A 21219-nucleotide genomic window follows, 5' to 3' on the forward strand; every position below is an offset into this window, starting at 1 on the left:
ATGGCCTCGGGTCGAGTGACAGAGAAGTTGTTCAAAGTTGTAGTTATTGGAGACGTGGGAGTTGGAAAGAGTAGTGTGATCCTTCGTTATGTCCATGGACGTTTTAACAAAAGATATAAAACATCTATTGGTGTTGACTTTGCTCTCAAAACAATTGAGTGGGACAGGAAGACAGTGGTGCGGCTGCAGCTGTGGGATATTGCAGGTGAGAGCAATGAGGCTGTGTGTATAATAGACTAATAATAGAGAACAAAGTTCATACATGTATAGAGGCTATGAATAACTTAGGCTATATTCAGGTTAACTTTTTGTAAGCAGCTTGGCTAACAGTAAAAAATAGGCCATTGAGTCTATAGCCTTCTTATTACATGGCTCTGGCATTATTGTTTCAATGTTCGATGTTTCATACAATGATTATAGGTTTACTACATTGTAGCCCACTGTGCTGCGTTTTTCAGACGCATGGTTACTTCCAGAAGTTCCAGTTTTGGAAAAAGCTACTCACATTTTTCAAATGTATTTTGAAAATAGCAGCTAGTTAAATTCACAATGCACTGCGATAGATTGAGGCTATTTTCAAATGGCCGAAATGTAGTGGTTAATGTATGTTACTTCCTATAAGTAACACCAGCAATAGTTTTTCTCAGATCTAATTTTACTCTTGTTCAGTGTCCATGGAAACATGCTGTGATTCTATTTTCCTTCATGCTCACTCTGTAGCCTACAATGCATTTGTACATGCAAACTATACTAAAAGGTTACATTGTCTGGCTACTAAAATTATTCACATTAGAAGAAAGCTATTGGGAACATTTGTAGTCTTTTAAGTTTATGTTCGCTCCGCTTAAAAATATGTCCATTTCTTTCTTGAAGATCTGTGTCCTAAAATAATGGCCCATTAAAGATGTAACATAATACTGTAAATAGTACATTTTAGGACGAAATTGTCATTTGTTGTGTTATATTCATGTCCCATTTCTTCAAGGCCAAGAACGATGTAAGAATCTATCCAGGGTGTACTACAAGGAGGCAATGGGAGCATTAGTTGTTTTTGATATAGCCAAAATGTCAACTCTTGAGTCTGCCTTGGAGTGGAAGCAGGGCCTAGATAGCAAAGTAGTCTTGGACAGTGGAAGCCCAATCCCTGCTGTTCTCCTGGCCAACAAATGTGACACAGCAGAAGGAGACAGAGAACAACTAGCCACCACTCTTGACCAGTTCTGTAAAGAGAACAACTTCCTAGGATGGTTTGAAACCTCAGCAAAGGTGTGTGTAATATTTATATTAATCTTCATTAGTGACCAGAGAAATGTCTGCATCTGTGTAATCACGGCATAAGTTCCTGGTACAAGGCATATGCTTTTTCTTTTCTTTTAATCCTGGTTATAAGATAAACTCATAAAATGTGTGCAAACATTAACATAAATCATGGAAGTCATGCTTTAGATCTTTGACCTTTACCTTTAGAGATATAATATTGGAAGTGGAAGCTGTCACACTGCACATTGCAAAACACTTTGAATTAACAAAGGCATAAACCATGTACTGAAATCCAAATTTTTATTCATAGGACAATATAAATATTGATGAGGCTGGTGCCTTCCTTGTTGAGAACATACTGCGGTGTGACAAAGACCTGTCCAAAGAAGAAACCCATGGGGACAGCGTCAAAGTGAAGGCACCTGGGAGTAAACTGGCATGCTGTTGGGGACAAAGGTTCTGAGGCAGAGAGACACACAAATGTTTTTATTGGTTAAATGCTCCTCCCAGACCGATTGTTTGACATGGCACAATGATAAAAGTACTCAGCTAAAGTTTTTTTTCAGGATTATACACAGTATATATGGTATTTCAGAATTGTGTTGTTCTGAGTGTTACACGTTTTCAGAGCTGTTTTTCATCTTTGGGACAGTTGTTTGGAACCATGGATTGATTTCAGTCTATATGGTGGCAATATCTATACATTTTCTGATTTCATATTGTCACTGATGATGCAAGATATTGCCATCATCCTTCCTGAGTACTAATTGAAGCAGAGGCAGAATTGGCCCGAATCGCATGAAAGAGGCCTCACAGCACATGGTTGATTCTACAGACTCCAACCTTCGCACGCAGATAGCTCAGATCTTTGCCTACGTTCTTAGCTAGGCCTCGACCCGACCCGATACATGGTTTTCCGGAACCGGCGCGAAAGGTTCGGAATCTCCGTATGCGGAGCTGATGTCTGACATCAGGTTGTTCCGGAAACCGGCACAAGCGTTGACTCATTGTGACATTACTTCTGCTGACTCATTCTGACATCACTCCTGTGCAAATAGACGATTCTTCCACACTTTCACTTTGCACTCTAGGTCAAGTATGTGGAGCTGATGTCTGACATCAGGGTGTTCCGGAACTGGCACAAAAGGCTCTGACCCGACCCGATACACGGTTTTCCGTAACCGGCACACGCGTTCCCCGCCGCAGCGGGGAGTGCAGTGCCCAGCCTCGACCGACCGGATACGTGGTTTTCCGGAACCGGCGCGAAGGTTTTGGAATCTCTGTATACAGAGCTGATGTCTCACATCAAGGTTTTCCGGAACCGGCACTGTGTCTGCAACACAGTCAGAGGCACAGACAGATACAGAGATCTCCATAATGGGCATAAAGGGACACAGACAGACAGATACAGAGATCTCCATATACGAGCATAAAAGGGATACAGACAGACAGATACAGAGATCTCCATATATGGGCATAAAATGGATGCAGACAGACAGATACAGATATCTCCATATATGGGCATAAATGGTCACAGGCAAACAGATGGTCAAAACGGGTCCTATGACAACAGGTCCCATTAAATGGGACCGTTCGTCCCACCGGCCTCAAATTCGGCACACTTGTTCCTCGACCCAATATGCGGTTTTCCGGAACCAGCACGAAACATACGCACATACGCGGGCATAAAAGACATGCAAGACAAGTTTTCTGACACGGAGAATAAAATTCACATCTATTGTAGTGTTTCACAGTGCTGGTGTGCTGAGCATTACAGCAAACTGGCACCATTAGAGCTATCTTTGCCGTTTACGTGTCATATACTGTACTGTATGTAGCTTGTTTCTTCCATGGTGTGTGAACTCACTGAACTGTGTGGGCTGTCTCATAAACACCTCTGTTGAAACGATGGAGCTAATTTCTCTGATAATCCACTGATACAGTCAGCTGTCCTCATAAACAGATCAGCATGACACACAGCCTGCTGAGAAAGGTCTGTTTGACACTCCCTGTGTACGCAGGACGTGGTCATTGATGACCTGCTACAATGTGGCCTATAATGTGATCCTATATAAAACAATAGGTGAACAAGAAAGAAAAACATATATTTGATTCTAAGATTTTGTATTTACTGTATTTCTAAACTGGCAAGTACTGCATAATTGAGGACCCACTCCATCTTTACAATAGCATTACTTGTGTGTTACAGTGTACATACCATGCATATCATTATCTCCAAATCACTTTGCTGTGTGGGGAGCCAAGACCAGGCGATTATCATACACTGGCACTGCAGCCAGTCCTGATATGACCAATAGAGAGAAAAACATTCCAGCTTGACCTGGTTTTAGGAGGGGGGGGGGATTTGAAAATGCAACACTGCCTCACCCTCCAGTGGGGACTGTGTTTGGAGTGTGCTATAAGGTGTACAGAAAGGGATACAATAAAAATGTCCGGTTTATGCAGAGAGAATAGAGAATGACAGACAGAGAGAGAGAGAGAGAGGGTGTGGGGGGAGAGACTGTATGAAATAGAACACATCCTGTATTGTAACACAACACTCAGAAATACTATTACTCAACACACATTTGTTGTGACATCCAACAGATGAACTGTTTTTCTGTTCCAATCGGTGGTGCAACACACGTAGGTGTAACTGTTGTACAGCAGTCAGCAACCATGCAGTAAGAAGTACCTGTAAAATGATTTAATATGTATTATAAATGCTTGTGCTATACTTTTTAAAGAATGGCCTGTATTGTATTCAACACTGCATGTTGCTTTGTGACACTGTCATAATATTCTTTTGTGATATTTAACTGATATTTATCCTGCAGGGACGTATCAATAAAGACATTTATTTACAATTATTACTTGGATGTGTAGAATTTGTATTTGGCACTGCCTGTGTTCACAACAAGGGAGTTTTGTGTCAATGCTGCAATCCGTAACATTTTCTAATGAATACAATGTTATTTTAATCAATCTGTATGTTAATACAATAACTAGCAGTGGTTGGATTCCCTACTATTTCATGGAGACATTTTTACCCTGGAAATGAGTTCTGGGTAGGATATAAAAGTTATGGATTGCAGCTTTAATCTCAGTTACACTACAGTGAGACACATTTTCACCACTTCTAGCAATATCCTATTTTACCTTGAATTGAAATGAAAATGTTCATGAATGTATGGGAGAGTCAAAGTCATTGCAGTCTTGCAGCGAGAAATAAAGCATTAATACAATTAATTATTCAAGAATTTGATTAAGTCGGAGTGTCGGACTGTTGGAGATTATATTTTATGAACTTTTTTGAGACAGAGACCTTGTCCTTTATGTCCACTGACATGATGTATATTATAGGGGATATTTTTACACAGCCATTTGTTCTTTGCTGTCCTGTAGTTTTACTTTGCAGTGTCCTTGCTGTGCGTCTTGGGATCTGCTCTACATCCAGGCTGCTAGGTACAGTACCTATAGCTACTCAATAGCTCTTGTCCATATTTGGGCCCCGTCAGGCACGTGCATACATAGACACCATCTGTAAAAAGTGCCCTTTCCTGACCATAAATGCAGTTTTTACTATGGTGAAAGAAATGCAAATGCCATATGCCATACCTGAAGGCAGCATTCAAGAGAATTGCCTTGTCCAAACTCTCCTGAACTTGAATGCAGCATCTTATGTTGAAAGAATTGCCCTCACTGTGTAAAAATCCATGCCGTATGCCACATCTCCAGTATTGCCTTTTTTATGCTTAGTTTAGTGTGGTATCAAGTACTGAAAATAGCCGACCTCCAAGCTCACGACGCGTTGTAAGCTTGGAGGTCTGCTATTTTCAATATTTTCACCAAAAGGCCTTTTTAGAAATGTCAGCCCCTGCCTCTCTAACATTCTCTGCACGTCACTCCCTGCATGACAAGATGTCAGGGACTCTTGAATGTGTGTTTTTTTAAAGAGTATTATACTGTGTCGCCAGTTTGAGAATTTGAGATAAATAAATAAAGCGCTTCAAAATCCATCATGCAATATATTTAAAGGGGAAGACCACCCATTTTCAATATTGAACTATGTCATTAATATACCTTAGAGGAGTTGTGTGGAAATAAAAAAAAGTTCCCCCCCTTCTGTGTTGCCTAGAATTGGAGGATTGATTTTGGGGTTTGTATTGAATATTACAATATTGAAAATGGGTGGTCGGGGGCGCCCGCTGGCCTAGTGGTCAAGGCACATACCACATACTAGGCTATGATGATACCTGCTGGTGTCGCCGGTTCGATTCCCGATCTGGAGGACCTTTGCCACATGTCATTCCCCATATCCTGTCAGTCTACTATCCTATCAAATAAAGGCATAAAAAGCCCATAAACAAAACTTTAAAAAAGAAAATGGGTGGTCTTCCCCTTTAAACTACCTGTTGAATCCATTCTGTAAATTAAAAATCCAAGGACTTAAAAGGCACCAGAAGTCCAGAACCCCCCCCCCCACACACACACACACACACACACACACACACAAACTGTGAGTCTTCTTTCTTTCCCCCCCAAAAAAATATGTATTTAACCTTGAATAAAACCACATTACTTGGCTATATACTGTAGCATTTATGCAGGTTGCTAATAATGCTCAGGTGAACTGCAGCATAACAGCAAGACACATAGTTTACCTTGTGTGGAAAGTGTGCCCTCAGGGAAAGTGACTGAGAAGCAACACACAACTTCTAATTATGGATATATGTCCCAGATACTAGAGACCTAGATTCCGGAGTCAAACAGGGATGCTGGCCCCAATACATCTCACATTGGACACAAAAGGATCAGGTAAATAACTAATATTTATTTGTTGTTGTTCATAAATGTGATGCTCTGAATTATCGTCCTGGTTTCTGTAGCAGATCCTATAGACTACTTGTGCATTATTGATATTAGCCTATTTTCTCTGGCTTCCAGTATGAATTGAAATTGGTAGACTCTACATTATTGCATTGTATTAAATGTTCAAAATTGTGAGGTTGACGATTAGACAGTAAACCAGTAAGACGCCTAAGGGCGACTCGCACCATGTCTTGGCCCAAGTTGGCCATATGGCCAGTGATATATCGGACCAGTTACCAATATATGGAGACCCCTGGTACCCCTATATGGAGATCCATGTTCTGTATAGGGAGATATGCTGTGAGACCCCAAACATGCTTACTCAGTTATTCGTTATGTGAAAGTCCTATGACGTCTACATCTGACATCATACATACAATCCCTTTTATGCTCAATTGCCCATATATGGAGATCCCTGTTTGTAGAACCAGCCACACAGATATGGGCTATCTTGGCCATCTGTCTTGGCCATATGGATTCTGTTAGTGTGGTATGTGGCCAATGTGGCCTCCATATATGGGCATTCCCATATGAAGTCCTGTCAGATATGGGCTTAATATTGATGACATCAGGGATCTCCATAAATGGGAATAAAAGGGATTCTGTTAGTGTGGTTCCCCTGACATCACAGTGATGTCAGAGCGTGACAGCTTTCCTTTGTATGGAAATTACGAAATATCCTGGAAATATATTACAATTTAAACTGTAAAATATCAGAGACTATCAAAATTATATTTGTCCCCAACCTATTCAAACCAGCAGACACACGTGTTACTGTCCACGATATGTTGCTGAATTCTGGCTGTCATCATCCAACACCATACCAATGTGCAAGCTGCTTACTCTGACAATGTTGGTACATTCCACCATCTAGTGTGCAAAGCTTGTACTTGCAGAGTGGTATATGTGACTGAAACCACACGCATGCACACGCAAACACACACACACACACACACACACACACGCACGCACGCACGCACGCACGCACGCACGCACGCACACACACACACACACGCACACACGCACACACGCACACATGCACGCACGCACACACACACACACACACACACACACACACACACACACACACACACTAAATGCACTTCTCAATTACAGAAGGGATAATTATCAAAATGTATACCTGTACATTTATTCTAATTTTAGGTTAGGGTTATTTTATTTTTTTGTGACTCACACATAGTATGTCAATAAATAGCCAGGTGGTGCTGCTTGTAGGCTGGGGAAATGACCCATTTTCCATAAACACACAATAGAACAAAAACATAGATTTCCCATAGGGAATAAAGCGACTATTGTTTGCTTGTATCAAATTTCGGCATGGGGCCTTTTTGGAGGATGGCCCTTGCTGTGGAATATTTAGTAGGCCTACAAAAAATAAAATAATAATAATAATAATGAAATAAATAAACAAATGTAATTCGCCAGTTACATGACATAGTAGGCCTAATTCATAGAAAAGATATAGCCTTCATAGCCTATTATAAACTATAGCAGCAGCTACTGTGCCTCTCTAGTTCTAAATCCCATAATCCGGAAGGAAGGTTGCACTGTGATTGGCCAATTGGTTGTCAGGCAACATTGCCTGACAGACATGAAAGACGATGGAGAAGTTAGAGTTGATCAGTGGTTTTCAAAGTGGGGTCCGGGGACCCCCAAGGGTACTTGAGGGGAAATGTGTTAATATAGCATCAAAATATATTTTTTCAACCATAGGCCTGAATGTTATTTATTTGAAAAAAGCTATAGTCACAACGTTGAAGTTTGATCTGGAAGGTCAGGAAGATACATGGGTGGGCCTAGGCCTACTCATTATAAAAATCTCACAGAGAAAATAAAGTGGACTGGCTGCTGCTATTGTAGTTTAAATTGGGTTTTAGGGTTGTTTACGTTTATTCCGATAATAATTTATTGGTTTATTAGGGTTCTCCTTAGCAGGGGTCTTCAACGTTTGCAGGCCAACGACCCCTTAGTTGAGAGAGAGATGAAGCAGGGACCCCCCACAACTTTTTCATAGATTCCATATAGTTTCATCGTTTGACAGCACAATCTTCAGTGTATTTTGGATTCATGTCAATTTGTGTTTTCAGATATCTAACCACTTGAGCCGTCATTACCTAATAAACTTGACCATTTTTAGTCTGCTCTTTTCGCCCTCCACACCAAACCACTTTGCCGAAAATAGCCGATCTACAAGCCGAGCTTGCAGATCTGCTATTTTTGGCTACAGTTCTCAGAATATGGACACTATAGGGTTCAAAAACAGGATTGGAAGATTTGGATGACCCTCTGTAGTAACTCTGAGGACCCCCTAGGGGTCCCAGACCCCCTGTTGAAGACCCTTGCCTACTATATAGCCTTGGATCAAGATGGTCATAATTAAAGCAGGGTTCTCCCCATCTCTCCAGCTCTTTAGTAAATAGAAAATACATTTTCAGGTGGGATTATCCGGGATACCAATTTCCTAACCAATTGAGTCCAAAGCCATTTTTTGAGCAGTGGTGTATGCATGTCTGCATGTATGTGTAGCTGTATGTAGTCTGCAAAATGTATGTATTCTGCAATACCTCTTCTGACCACACACACACACACACACACACACACACACACACACACACACACACACACACACACACACACACACACACACACACACACACACACACACACACACACACACACACACGTTAAGGGAGGGTTCGCTGTTGTTCAGGCTAGGAACACTCACCCTCACACACGCACGTAGGTATGGGCATGGACGGATTAACCCCCGCGAGGGCCCAGAGTCCCCCAAAGGCCCCTGAGAGCCAAGGGCCCCTGGCAACGGCCCCACTGGCCCAATGGTTAATCCAGCCCTGGGTATGGGAGTTTTTTTTCCAGAGCTTTATTGAACACTTGAAATTACAGACTCACGGAGGATAATGGCAACAAAAATATAAAATGTTATGTATAAGAATTCATTACATTAAGTCCTGTTTATTATTTTAGAATGAACATCGTTTTCCAGTGGTAACCTATATATCATAAATGAAAAATAAATGTTCTATCAGTATTGCATTTCTCCTTATTGTAGAAATTCTAAAAATGTATTTATAATCTATACAAGTTTCCTCCTTGCCAGAAAGGTTGCCTTAACAACCAAGCAACCAGCCAATCACAGCGCCACCGTCCCTCCAGGCTATGGATTCTAGACGCTACAGCCATGTCATCCGGGTGCCCGTGCGGAGCGCACTCAGCGCAGACTCAACATATACGCTGCAGTTTCACTGCGTTTCCGTAGCCACAGTTTGCTACCAGCTGAGCCCTGGGAAACACAGCAGCGCACAGCACGGAAACCATTCCGAATCCGATCGAATATAAACGCCAAAACTGGCCACACAAATGGCGGATTAACACCAATATCGGAAAATACTTCATGACTCAATGTATATGGGCATAGCGTGGGTGCTTTTGGACAGTGCGTTGGCAACAACAACCTCCGTAACATGTGAGAGATTAAAACAGAGCAAGATATTAACTGTGCGTCTTTAGCTGGCTAGCTAAGCGGCGGCGGCTACCCTCCTGTCAATTTATGGTAGCTCAGTTGATCTGTTGTTTTTCCTGTTAAATTGTCGTCCGTGCCGAGGGAAAATGAAGAAGTTTAACATCAGGAAGGTGCTGGACGGCTTGACAGCGGCTTCCTCGTCCTCTGCAGCTCCACAGCCTCCGGGTACCAGCAGGGAGAATGATGTTATCCAGGAGACCCTACAATCCGAGCATTTTCAGCTCAGCAAGGTGGGCTTTCCCAGTGGTGATATAAGTACTCACATTTTTTACTCGAGTAAAAATATCAATATACACTGCAATGTAGAAATACTCTGTTAACTTGGCATCGAAATGTACTTAAAGTACCAAATGTAAAAGTACTCGTCGTTGTGCAGAATGTCCCATTTCGAGTTTTTAAAGGTATAAAAAAAATCTTTTGAAAATTGTGAGCATGTAGATAGGCTGTTTTCAAATGGACGAAATGTAGTGTTTAATGTATGTTGAAGTGGTTAATGTAGCCTATGTTTTGTAATAATCCAAATCTACAAAGTAAGTAGTAACTAAGTTTTTCAAATAATTGTAGTGGAGTAAAAAGTAAAATATTTGCCTCTGAGATGTAGTGGAGTAGAAGTTAAAGTATAGAAAATTGGAAATACTCTAGTAAAGTACAAATACCTCAAAATTGTAATTAACTACTTGGAGTAAATGTACTAAGCTACTTTACACCACTGGTGGGCTTTCCGTTTACAGCAGCCAACAAACTGCTGCCGAACGACCGACCACCACAGTCAGATGACAGCGCGTGACCAATACCAACGTTGTCCTAATCTGTCACCTTTGGTTTATTGGGGAAAGAGAACGGCTTTAATACATCCACGCTGCTGCACTAATATAATGCATTGTGAATGTATTTTGGTTTATTTTTAGGCATATGTCGTTATTATTGGTGTTCAGAGACTCCCTCAAGGACTGGCTTTTAATCAGCTGACTGGTGGTGGTCACCCATGCACGGCTGCTGCTATTTACCATGGTTGTAGCCACTAGCTAGGCACAGACAGTAGGCAGCCTGTCATATTACCACCACCATAGATGTTTGCTTTACATTGGATATGTGCTTAGTTCGAGCCATTGACTTGGCCAGCTAGTCTAACCAGAAACAATGCAGCTTGCTGAAAGCAGGAAATCTCACACCATCCCAAGTTATCCTTAACCCCTATGTGGTCGCTTGTTTTTGACATGACCCAAAAATAATAACAACATGATAATAATGGTAGTGATGATGCTGCAAGCATACTTTCTCCCCAATCCTGTTTATTGGCTGTCTTTCTTGGGCATTCACTTGCAATTGAACTGTGATGAAAATGTTACATGTACATCCCTGAGGGTCCCCACCATTGCTGGCTCTAGATGAGATCAGAGTAGGTCAGGTCCCCCAGGTCACAAGGGCAGGGCATTAGGTATTACATAACCTGACGGCGAGCTGTGTTTGGATGAGCCAACATGGAGGGCTGGGCAAGGTTGTGTCAATCCTAAACAACCTAGTCATGGTCCATGGATGCATGAGGGTTTTGACATTTCGTGCTGTTTTTAAAGCGGTATTGAATTGCTGAGTGTGACATTTTAATATGTCCACTGTAATCAGATACATCATGTGTATGTACAGTACATTATATATGCAAACATAATGTAAGTATTAAAATGGGGAAAGTGTGTCTTGAAATTATTAACAGTTTGAAGGCATATTCTCTCTACAAATGTGCGATAGTTGGTGCCATAGTTTTGTTAGTGTCTATGGACTTGACATTACTCTTGACATTACTCTTATAATGTGCAGATTTGTCTTCCCTGTGTATTTTTGGTTACTGCTGAAAGCTGAAAAACACAGATTAAATGACACCATAAACTCATCCCCTCCGCTTTTACCATTCGCCCAATACTGTGGGTGTGGCTAACCTCAGCTGGGCCACCAGACAACCAGGCCTACTAATGGATTTGTGGGTGTGGCCACATAAAAAAAAAAAAACACTTTTAACACTTTCTGTACACTTTTTTGAAAACATCTTCCTCCTAGTATAATCATAATACCTGATGGGAGAGTGTTTTTTGCAGGTTGTTCAGTCCGAGTGTATCAAAGGGTGCGTTCGGAAATGCGCACCGGGTGTGTGCTCAGTGTAGTGAGTGCCTAAACCTAACCCTAATCCTAACCTCAGTAAAACTATGCCTAACCCTAACCTCAGTTAAACTATGCCTAACCCTAACCTCAGTAAAACTATGCCTAAACCTAACCCTAACCACACCCGGTGCGTATTTCCGAACGCACCCTTTCATACACTCGGACTGAACGACCTGCAAAAAATACTCTCCCAATACCTGATCATCATGTTGTTTTGTTTTTTTTGAGGAGGAGGGGGGGGGGGGGGGGGGGGGAGATCATGGCACTGCCTCTTTAAATAGTAGATGAGGTTTCCATTCTTGTATTGCCCTGGCCCCTGACCATTTCATTTGATTACATTTAGCTTTGAATGAGGTTTGGGACAATTCCCCATTGATGGATTGCTCTGATTCAAGTTATGTTAATATCAATTTAAAAATTTCTTCCTCCAGTTGTGGCAGCTTTGCGTCACCAAAAAGTAATAAATAAAATGTTCCACTGTGTAGTGGCAGATGATGGATTAGTCTAGTTCTAATATAAATTGTGCTCTTTCCCTAACAGACTGTGCGTCATGGCTTCCCACATCAACCGTCATCAATGGCTTTTGACCCTGTGCAGAAAATACTGGCCATCGGGACACAGAGTGGAGCTTTGAGGCTGTATCCTTTTTTGGAGCGGTGTGAAGCACAGCTCCGCTATGAGCAGCAATGTGTGTCCAGTGTCCCACAACAATGTGTGTCCAGTGTCCCACAACTATCTGGTTGAGTTTGAACTGTTTTCGCCACCTAGTGGCGGAAGAAATTACCTCTGGGAACTCAGATTGAGTTGACTTTTTTCAAATTGATTACTCATGCCATGGACACTTGAGTTCAATTATATATATATATATATTTACCTGGAACTGCTCAAATTCACCGCTCCACTTCGAACCGAGGTTTGATTTTTTAATCTAAGGCAGGGGTCTTCAACGTTTTCAGGCCGCGGCCCCCCAAAATCATTTGGGGACCCCCCTGGGGGTCCCGACCCACAGGTTGAGAACCATTGATCTAAGGGCAAATAAAGAAAAACAGAGGACAAGCAATACATTTCTATCATGTAAATTCTGCATAATGAGACTCCTCTATCCCTCCAACCTTAGACAAACACTCTCTCTCTCACACACACACACACACACACACACACACACACACACACACACACACACACACACACACACACACACACATACGCACACATACGCACAAGCACACACACATGTGCAGCACAAACCCAAGCCTCGACTCCTCATGTTCCACATTAGTTAGGCTGCAAACATTGTATAATCAAGCTGGCCCCATAAACATGTTTATCATCAGAGGATATAGCACGTGACCTTTTTTCCAACTCCTGTCAGCTGGCATTAGAAGAAGCGAACAAAAAACAAACTTGGGGGTGAGGGAAAGTGCTGGCCACAGTGGCAGGCAGAGCTAGCATGTGTTTTCTGTGCAGCCACAGTAGCAGCCGCCTCCTCTGGTAGGGCAGAGGCTCATTAGCAGCATCTCTGCAGTAGCATGAACAGCTCCTCTGCCATATGCTGAGGAGCCAACCTCATCAACTGTGCTGCCCAGCCCATGCCAGAATGCCTCTTCATATGTGCTGTAAACATCACTGGTCTTGCTGTGTGCGAATGTCAGGCCCATGCTCAACGTGTATACAATCAAGCTGCTGCCATGCTGGAAGGTCCTCAGGCAGTTGGGAAGCCGGTTTTTGATTTGTGTTTGTATTTGGTATTTGCACATACAAATCTGCTTCTTATCTGCACTAAATCTGCACTGATTAAGAAACTTGCATGAGTTAAAACGGCAACACTGCCTACAGTACTCCAAGGGGAATCACTAAGGGTTAATTTAAGAAAAATGAACATGAGTATTTTTTTTACTGTGTATCATGCTTTGCTTAATGCCTGGAGGAGGTATTTCTGGTTACTTAACTTTTGGATTTTTGAGCGGTGGTAAACCGCTCCTATACGTGGCTGTGCGTGTGTCTGTAGCCTTTTTCCTCAGCGTTTTGCCATAGCAAAATGTGTGTATGTAGCATCATGTTTGTCTAGTGATGTCATAATGTTGTATGTCTGTAGCCTTTTTCCTCAGCGTTTTGCCATAGTAAAACGTGTGTGTGTAGCATAGCCTGTACATCCTAGACTCAAATCCTTGTCTGAAGACGTTATGCAAGCACGACCACCGCTCACTTCACATTGGGTGTGATTTTTGTTATTTATGGAGGATTTCAGATGGGTTTATTTTTTACATCCTGTCTTATGTAGATTATTGTTATAGGTGGATCCTGTCCTTGCCTTTATCCAGCCTTGAGATTAAGAGAGCATTGTGTTTACAGAGGCAACTCCCAAAGAACACACACTGCTTCCATGTTGTCCTAATGTGCACGTTGGAACTGATGGGATTACTGTCATTCAGGCAATTGGTCCATTTATCAAAAGACAGGCTGTATCGATCCACCTCATTGCCCCTGGAGTTTGGAAACGCCGCCACAGCTCAGTAGTAGACATAAACTCAATGAGATGTCTACAAGCAATAAATGTCTACTTTTACAAGATCTGTCTTTTAGTACATTGTTTTAATCAGTACATAATTGCGACATTTCCCCGATTTCACATAATCGGTTTATCTTTAGCTCCTCTTAGCCATTAAAAAAACATAAACTGTTCTGTATTTTTGGGTTGTTGATGGAGCCAAAGCAAAATGAAGCATTCAAAGTTCTGATGATTGAACGTCACATACATGCATACGTCACATACTGTATTTCACAATGCTACTATCGACAGATTTTCTTTCTGGTATTTTTAGGTGCTAGTAGGTGAGGTTATGGCACTGCTACTCAGACTGTATTAATTTACGAACAATCAATATGGCTTTTTACAAGGTTGCTTAATAGAACTTCTTTACCTCTGAGCTAGTGTTACACAAGTTCCTGTCCTGATGATAATCAGTTGGCTCTAAGTGAAAAACTGAGCTGTTGAAATGTCACTTGGTGAACTGTGCTGGTGTACCTAAATGAGGAAGTATTCATCTAGAAGACGGTGGTGTTCTATTGATGTATTTTTATTTCCGCTAGGCTGGGGACGGAAGATTATGTTTCTGCTTCTGTCCATGTAATCTCACAAACTGCTGGACCGATCAATGACAAACTTTTTTTTTTTGAGAAACATGACAAATAATTTGTGACTGGCTGTCAAACTTAACATTATTTATTCTGTACTGTATGCCTGCTTTAGAGTACCAAATACCTGACTTAAAAAAAACTACACCCCTTGGGTCATGATTAATGGACACAACGTCCAATCACTGGTGACATTTTCCTTTCTCAGCCATTTACCATATCACAGATCTTTTCAAAACTGACAGTTGGCAGGAGAAATATTTGCACAAAGACAATAAAGTTCAGCCTTTCAGGTTTGAACCCCTAATGAAATAAAAACGGCTGAGACAAAATACATTTGGGCTTATAGATCATTTATGCCAACCACTCAACTTTTGCCATATTAGATAAGGTGTTTAACTTATTTGCACCAAGATGATGTTGTGGGCTTAGGCAAGAGGCAGTTATGACTGTTGGCTAAGATTCTATTTTGAGATTGACTTTTGAGTTTGTTTGAGAAGTGAGGTGCAGCACATGTGAACAGTTTGTCTTGTCATGTGTTATGATGTGGTTTTAATGGAGCTGTTGCCTGTGTAGTGAATTCAGCTCACTTGTTCACACTGATGCTAATCATTATCACTCAGTCAGCGCAGTGCACAAGGAAGAGGATATATTTTGCCACAGTGATGCAATCTTGGGTTGGTTTATCTTTCGGCTTCTCTGATAGCCTAAAGCAGCCAGACAAACAAAACCCTTAGCATACCTACAGTACATTATGGTAGAGACATCACCAGGAAAGCAGGAAACATTTACTGTTCATAGGAATTTATCTTAGTGAGTTGGTGTCTGGTTGGTGTACATACAGTACTGTACAGTAACATAAATACAGCAGAGTAAATAGACATTAACTTGTGTCAATAAAATCTAAACAGACAACGTACCGGTAGTTCTCATAGTCAATTACCACATAATTAACCTTTTCATTAATTTATGACATAATTACTTTTTCTTTTACTTTTTTCCTGTTCTGGGAATCTCACAGGGTTTTGATTCTCCCCTTGAATGGCATTTCTCATTTTATTGTATATTCTGTTGTGCATGTCTATTTTAACCGTTGTTAAATAATCTAAATGAAAATGTTACTGTAATGTCCACTGTGATCGCTATTTTACGTGTGCGACACCGGCACACAAATGAACTATGTGTATGAATCGGGCTTAAACAGCACAAACAAACCACTGGACAGCTACTTGACACATTACACGTTTTCCCCATTAGACTGTTCCTCTATTCCTTAAGACGTCTTATTAACAACACAAATGAATCCCTGCATCACTGCTATTGCGCAGCAGCAGAACTTGACAGAGCCAGAAGCTCAAGCTAGGTACTGTAGTAAAGGTCAGGGGTGAAAGTGAGTTCAGTTGCCAATGGCCTGTGGCTGGCGCCAGTGTTTAGGTCCTTACAGTATGTCTGTGTATGTTTACCTCTGTCCTTCCATAGAAGGATGCTCAATCATGAGCCTGTCCTGAAAGACCCCACCTTAGTTTGTTTAAGGCACTGAGGGATTGTTTGATTGTAGCTTTGGTAATCCTGTTAAGAGATATGTTTGTTAATCCGGTTTGTACATATCTTTTATTAATCCTGTTTTCAGACATGTTATTACATTAGATTCAGCTGTAACATGACACTGGAGACGACTGGACATTCCCAAGGCTGGGGAATTCTGTTCAGCAGTTTTTTATGTTCCCTTCCTGATGCCTTTGTTTACCATGCATGACTTGGCCTACTTATCTCTCTCTATTTCATTAGAGATCTGAATACAGGCTTTTGTACTGCTCCTGGTGAAATACAGTTTGTTTCCGTTTACATTTTTGTTCATCGAACCGGTTTGGAGCCCTGGTTTTAACCATTTCAGTCGGGTAGGATCGAAGGAGATCGAAGTCTGAGCTGAATGGTACTCGTTTTGGTTATTTTCTATAGCTTCTCCCACTTACTGGTTATGAAGTAGCGTTTATTCCAAGCATGATGAAGATGGCACTATCTACCTAGTTAACGTTAGCCTCTGTGCATTATTTATATGTGGTGTTCTTCACTGTAGAGTAGACCGTAGCCCTAATGATTGGCCTGATTGTTTTTGCACAGACAAATTTAACAGGCAGTAACCCTCTGACCTGTACTTCAGTCTCAAATGGATGAATGGATACTCTAGATATGGGCTTTGGCAAGAGACACAACTATACGTGGCAAGAGACAACTAATCTGACATACAGGTTACTTGCCATTAGGGTTGGACACGGTAACCGCCGTACCGCGGTAAACCGAGGTCTACCGCGGTGTCAGTGTGCTTACCGCGGTAAAAAAAGACAAAAAAAAAGTCTATTTTTTATTGGAAAACAAGCGAGTTTTAAAACAGGGGAGAAGCGAGGACCGCATGCGCTCCATGCCGCTCTGCTCTGGGCCGTGTACCACATGTTGGAAGCCACATACGTCACTCTCACTCTCAGAGACACAGAGTCAGGCCAGGGCACCACAGCAGCTGCGAGAGGAGTACAGAGCAGCGTAAACTTTCTCTGTAATCCACACGACACAAGGATGTTATGTACATACCTTGTGTTGTGGCATATCTTTTTTTATTCATACGGATTACTGGCGGAGCGCGGGACGCGTGGACTAAAACCGAAAATGAAACTATTTTACTTTTTCCACCGCATCGCACGTTTTGCCCCGTCCGGCGGCGCGTCGGCGATTTTATAACCTTTTCTTGTAACTAAAACCTGTATATAGCAGCACTCAATCACTGCGATTTGAGAGTTGAGACGTGACGTGAGTTTACAGAATCACTGTACACGATCTGACTACCCGTCCTCTTCTGGTTTGTTCACACAGCTGTTTGTGTCTGAAAAGCTAAGTAGCTAGCCTACGTTACTATGGTAACCCGACAGTGCAGATCTAAAAGCTCAGAATGCGTCCCGGATGCGATGTGTTGTGAGCTTGTAGATCTGCTCCTTTCAAAGCCATACCCGCTGTGCTGTACGGAGAAGTATAACTCGGGCAGTCAGGCTGTGAGGCGACTTTAGGGAAGATGATTGCAATATTTTGGCTTATCGCCGAACCTTAATTAATAGATACGGGGGTGCGGTAATTACCGCAGTACCGGCGGTAAATGGGAAGACGGTAATCGCGGTAACAAAATGTTGATACCGCCCCAGGCCTACTTGCCATACAGGTTGATGCAGAGATATTAATATCTCTGCAACCCGCCCAAAATCTTTTGGACAAGTTCTTTGAAAGCTGCGACCAAATGTTTGCTTCCATGCAGTCGCAGGCTGAAAAAGTTATTTTATAATTTGAATAGGCCTAGATTTCGTTTAATATGATGATCCAACAACAATGTACAACCAGAATATTTCAAATATTGCAATGTTACACATAATGATGTTATTACCTTGTACATCTTGTATTTTTGATGCCTTGTGTATCACCGGATTCAGATTTATTGCCGCATTCAACTCCTCTGTTCCTTGACTGTGGTGAACTTCAGCTTTGGCCGTGCCGGTGTGGAGTGCTACTGCCAGCATGAGAGTGGTGCTGCTGTCATCCAGCTCCAGTTCCTCATTAACGAGGTTTGGTGTCATCCTCTGTTTGTCATTGGGGGCGCATGCCTCATTCCCATGCAGCCCCATTCTGCCTGCAAACACATTCTTCGTTTGTCCATCCATTCACACCAACCACTCGTCCCTCTGTCCAGTGTACCCATCTGCCCATCATCCATTCTTTCAACAACCCACCATTTTCTCCTTCGGTATTTCTGTCCTTCCTTCTTTTCTTCCTTAATATTCTTTCCTTTCTTCCTTTGTTATTTCCTTCTGTACTTCCATCTTTCCTTCCTTCCATCTATCCAGTCATCCACCCAGCCATCCATCCATGTCCTGTTTTCTTGCCAGTAGGCAGCATTACCACTACTTAGCAGTGTAGTGCTTCTTCGATGTTTATAGGCCATGAATCTGCTTTTGCTGTGTGAAATGTGCTTTTAGTGAACAGATTGATTAAACAGTAATGTTATTTTTGTGACCTGGAGTCTCTGTAATGGTCTCTTAGGTTCGTGTTCATGTTCTTCTTGCATAACGCAAAACCCCAAAGTCATGCCATGGCATGTTTCATTTATGCAGTACAACTGGATGAAATTATTTCCCTTTTTTTTTTATCATACCCCCAGGGGGCATTGGTGAGTGCCTTAACTGATGACAGTATCCACCTGTGGAACCTGAGGCAAAAGCTTCCAGCCATCTTGCATTCTCTGAAGTTCAACAGGGAGAGGTAAGAAGCGTTCATAAAAGATACCATTTGTTTATTTAAGAATTCCCATTAGCTGACAACTCAGTAGGAACTCTTCAACATTTTACAATAACAGTAAATTAATAAAAATGTATAAGTACAGTTCATGTCTGAATATTAATGTATCAATAAAAATTGCAAAAGTACATCTAGAATTGTGGAAACTTTTAAAAGCCAAACATATTAAAAGCCAAACATACAGAGATCATCTCTGTTTACTGCAGCGTCAAGTGATAATATCTGACACTGCTTTGCCAGATGGGAATGGCCTCTATCCTCAAGACTGGCAGAACATTTTCCTCAACACCAACATTAACCTGGTTAAGTTGGCTACCCACATTTTGGTTGACAGTCTGTTTAATCTTTAACACTTTAAGCCAATCTCGTCCAGGAACGTGATAAGGGGGTGGGGGGTTGGCTCGCCACGGCCTGTTATCTCGTCCAGAGACGAGTTAACTGGTTACCATGGTTACCAGGTAAACAGTCACTGCTGCGGCCGCTGGTGAGCGAAAACCCTACATATCCCATGATGCAACTCGGCCACAACTCAGGAAGCATACAAATATCCATATTCCATAGGCTCCTATTCATTGCTGCTGCAAAGAAACGGCTTTATCTCGGAATCTCTTTTTCACGGCTACACTGTGCCTCGACGGTCGGCCGCAGATAGGATTTTAGTTTCGCGACTGAAAGTAAACAAATTTACGTCCATTTTAAAATCGTCAATTTCCACAACATGGACAAGATTTCTGGCTTCCAGGGCTTTGCGGCACTCTACAGCCAAATAATTCACAAAATAATGGCAGTGTTAATGGAGGTTAGTGTATAAGGCAGGTGAGAAGACTGCTCAAAGAAAAGTCGCCAGAGCAAAAATAGTGTTTCTCGATTTAAAAATGTCTCCCAGCCCCAATTTAGTTATTATGCCAATTCCCATCTAGTCCCTGTCACAGCTGACCCCTAATGTGAGTTTTCCACCCATGAAATGGCCTTGGTGTGAATATGGTCAATTGGAGGCTTTGTGGTCCTGCAGAGCTCAATGTGTAGAAACATTGCTGCTCTTTCATTGTCGGGGGTTTGTCTCCCACTGGGAGCACCGTGCTAAAAATAATATTCACTCATGGCGCTCTAATGCGCTTTGGATAAAAGCATTCACCAAATGGCATATGTTGTGTTTATGACTACTGTATTCCACTCTACTGGCCTGCTCAGCTAGTAGACCTAAAGCAGGGATTTTGTTTTAGAAAACCATAGTCACTCACAGTTTGTGATGATCAGGGACAGGAATGATTAGATCATGAGCTAATGACAAGACTGGCTTGTTGTGACGGACACTGATCTCTGGTCTTTGCAGGATCACGTGCCTCCATCTGCCATTCCAGAGCAAATGGCTTTACATTGGCACAGAACGAGGAAACATCCACATTGTCAACGTGGAGTCCTTCACTCTCTCAGGCTACGTCATCATGTGGAACAAAGCCATCGAACTGTGAGTCTCTCCCACTTTTTTTATTGTATTTCTTATTTCCCCTCTGAGTCTCTTTCGCTCACCAATGTCTACAGCTCTATGCTCATGTGGTTGAAGTGGGTAAACCGGAAAATAAACCAGGAAGTTGTGAAGGACAAAGGAATGTGCAATCCTGTGCCTTCTGCTCCTAATGTGAGCTTTGGCCTATATAATGTCATCAGTGTCCGGTTAACAGAGATGAATACATATAATTAAATTCCCATTGTGCATGTGGCGATGGTTGGTTCTGTGACACCAGAATGTACTTTTGGAGGTTGGAGGATGTGCTTGATAATACCCAATGACATGCTCTACACCAGTGGTTCACAAACAATGGGTCGGGAGTCCTCGGGACACATTTTTTATGAGTTGGAACTTAAACTTACTTTAAAAAAAATATATAAAATAACTTTTCAAA

At 41.9% G+C, this 21219-nt stretch overlaps 2 protein-coding genes across 2 annotated transcripts in view; both read left to right on the top strand.

The window, feature by feature from the left end:
• rab32b (RAB32b, member RAS oncogene family) lies at positions 1-1723 on the top strand (the record flags this gene model as incomplete). Its single annotated transcript, XM_080751007.1, has 3 exons — positions 1-205; positions 986-1266; positions 1571-1723. 3 exons carry the CDS (start codon positions 1-3, stop codon positions 1721-1723), a joined length of 639 nt encoding a protein of 212 aa, XP_080607133.1.
• Positions 1724-9461: 7738 nt separating this feature from the next.
• Positions 9462-21219, top strand: part of stxbp5b (syntaxin binding protein 5b (tomosyn)) — a 39191-nt gene continuing 27433 nt past the window's right edge. The window contains exons 1-5 of the mRNA XM_080750711.1: positions 9462-9924; positions 12389-12486; positions 18504-18585; positions 19179-19279; positions 20649-20783. Of these exons, the coding sequence (XP_080606837.1) occupies positions 9781-9924; positions 12389-12486; positions 18504-18585; positions 19179-19279; positions 20649-20783 (560 nt within the window). The 5' untranslated portion in view covers positions 9462-9780. The remainder of the gene's footprint in view (positions 9925-12388; positions 12487-18503; positions 18586-19178; positions 19280-20648; positions 20784-21219) is intronic.

Source organism: Nannobrachium achirus (assembly GCF_963921795.1).
Source record: "Nannobrachium achirus genome assembly, chromosome: 20".
NCBI classification, from domain to species: domain Eukaryota; kingdom Metazoa; phylum Chordata; class Actinopteri; order Myctophiformes; family Myctophidae; genus Nannobrachium; species Nannobrachium achirus.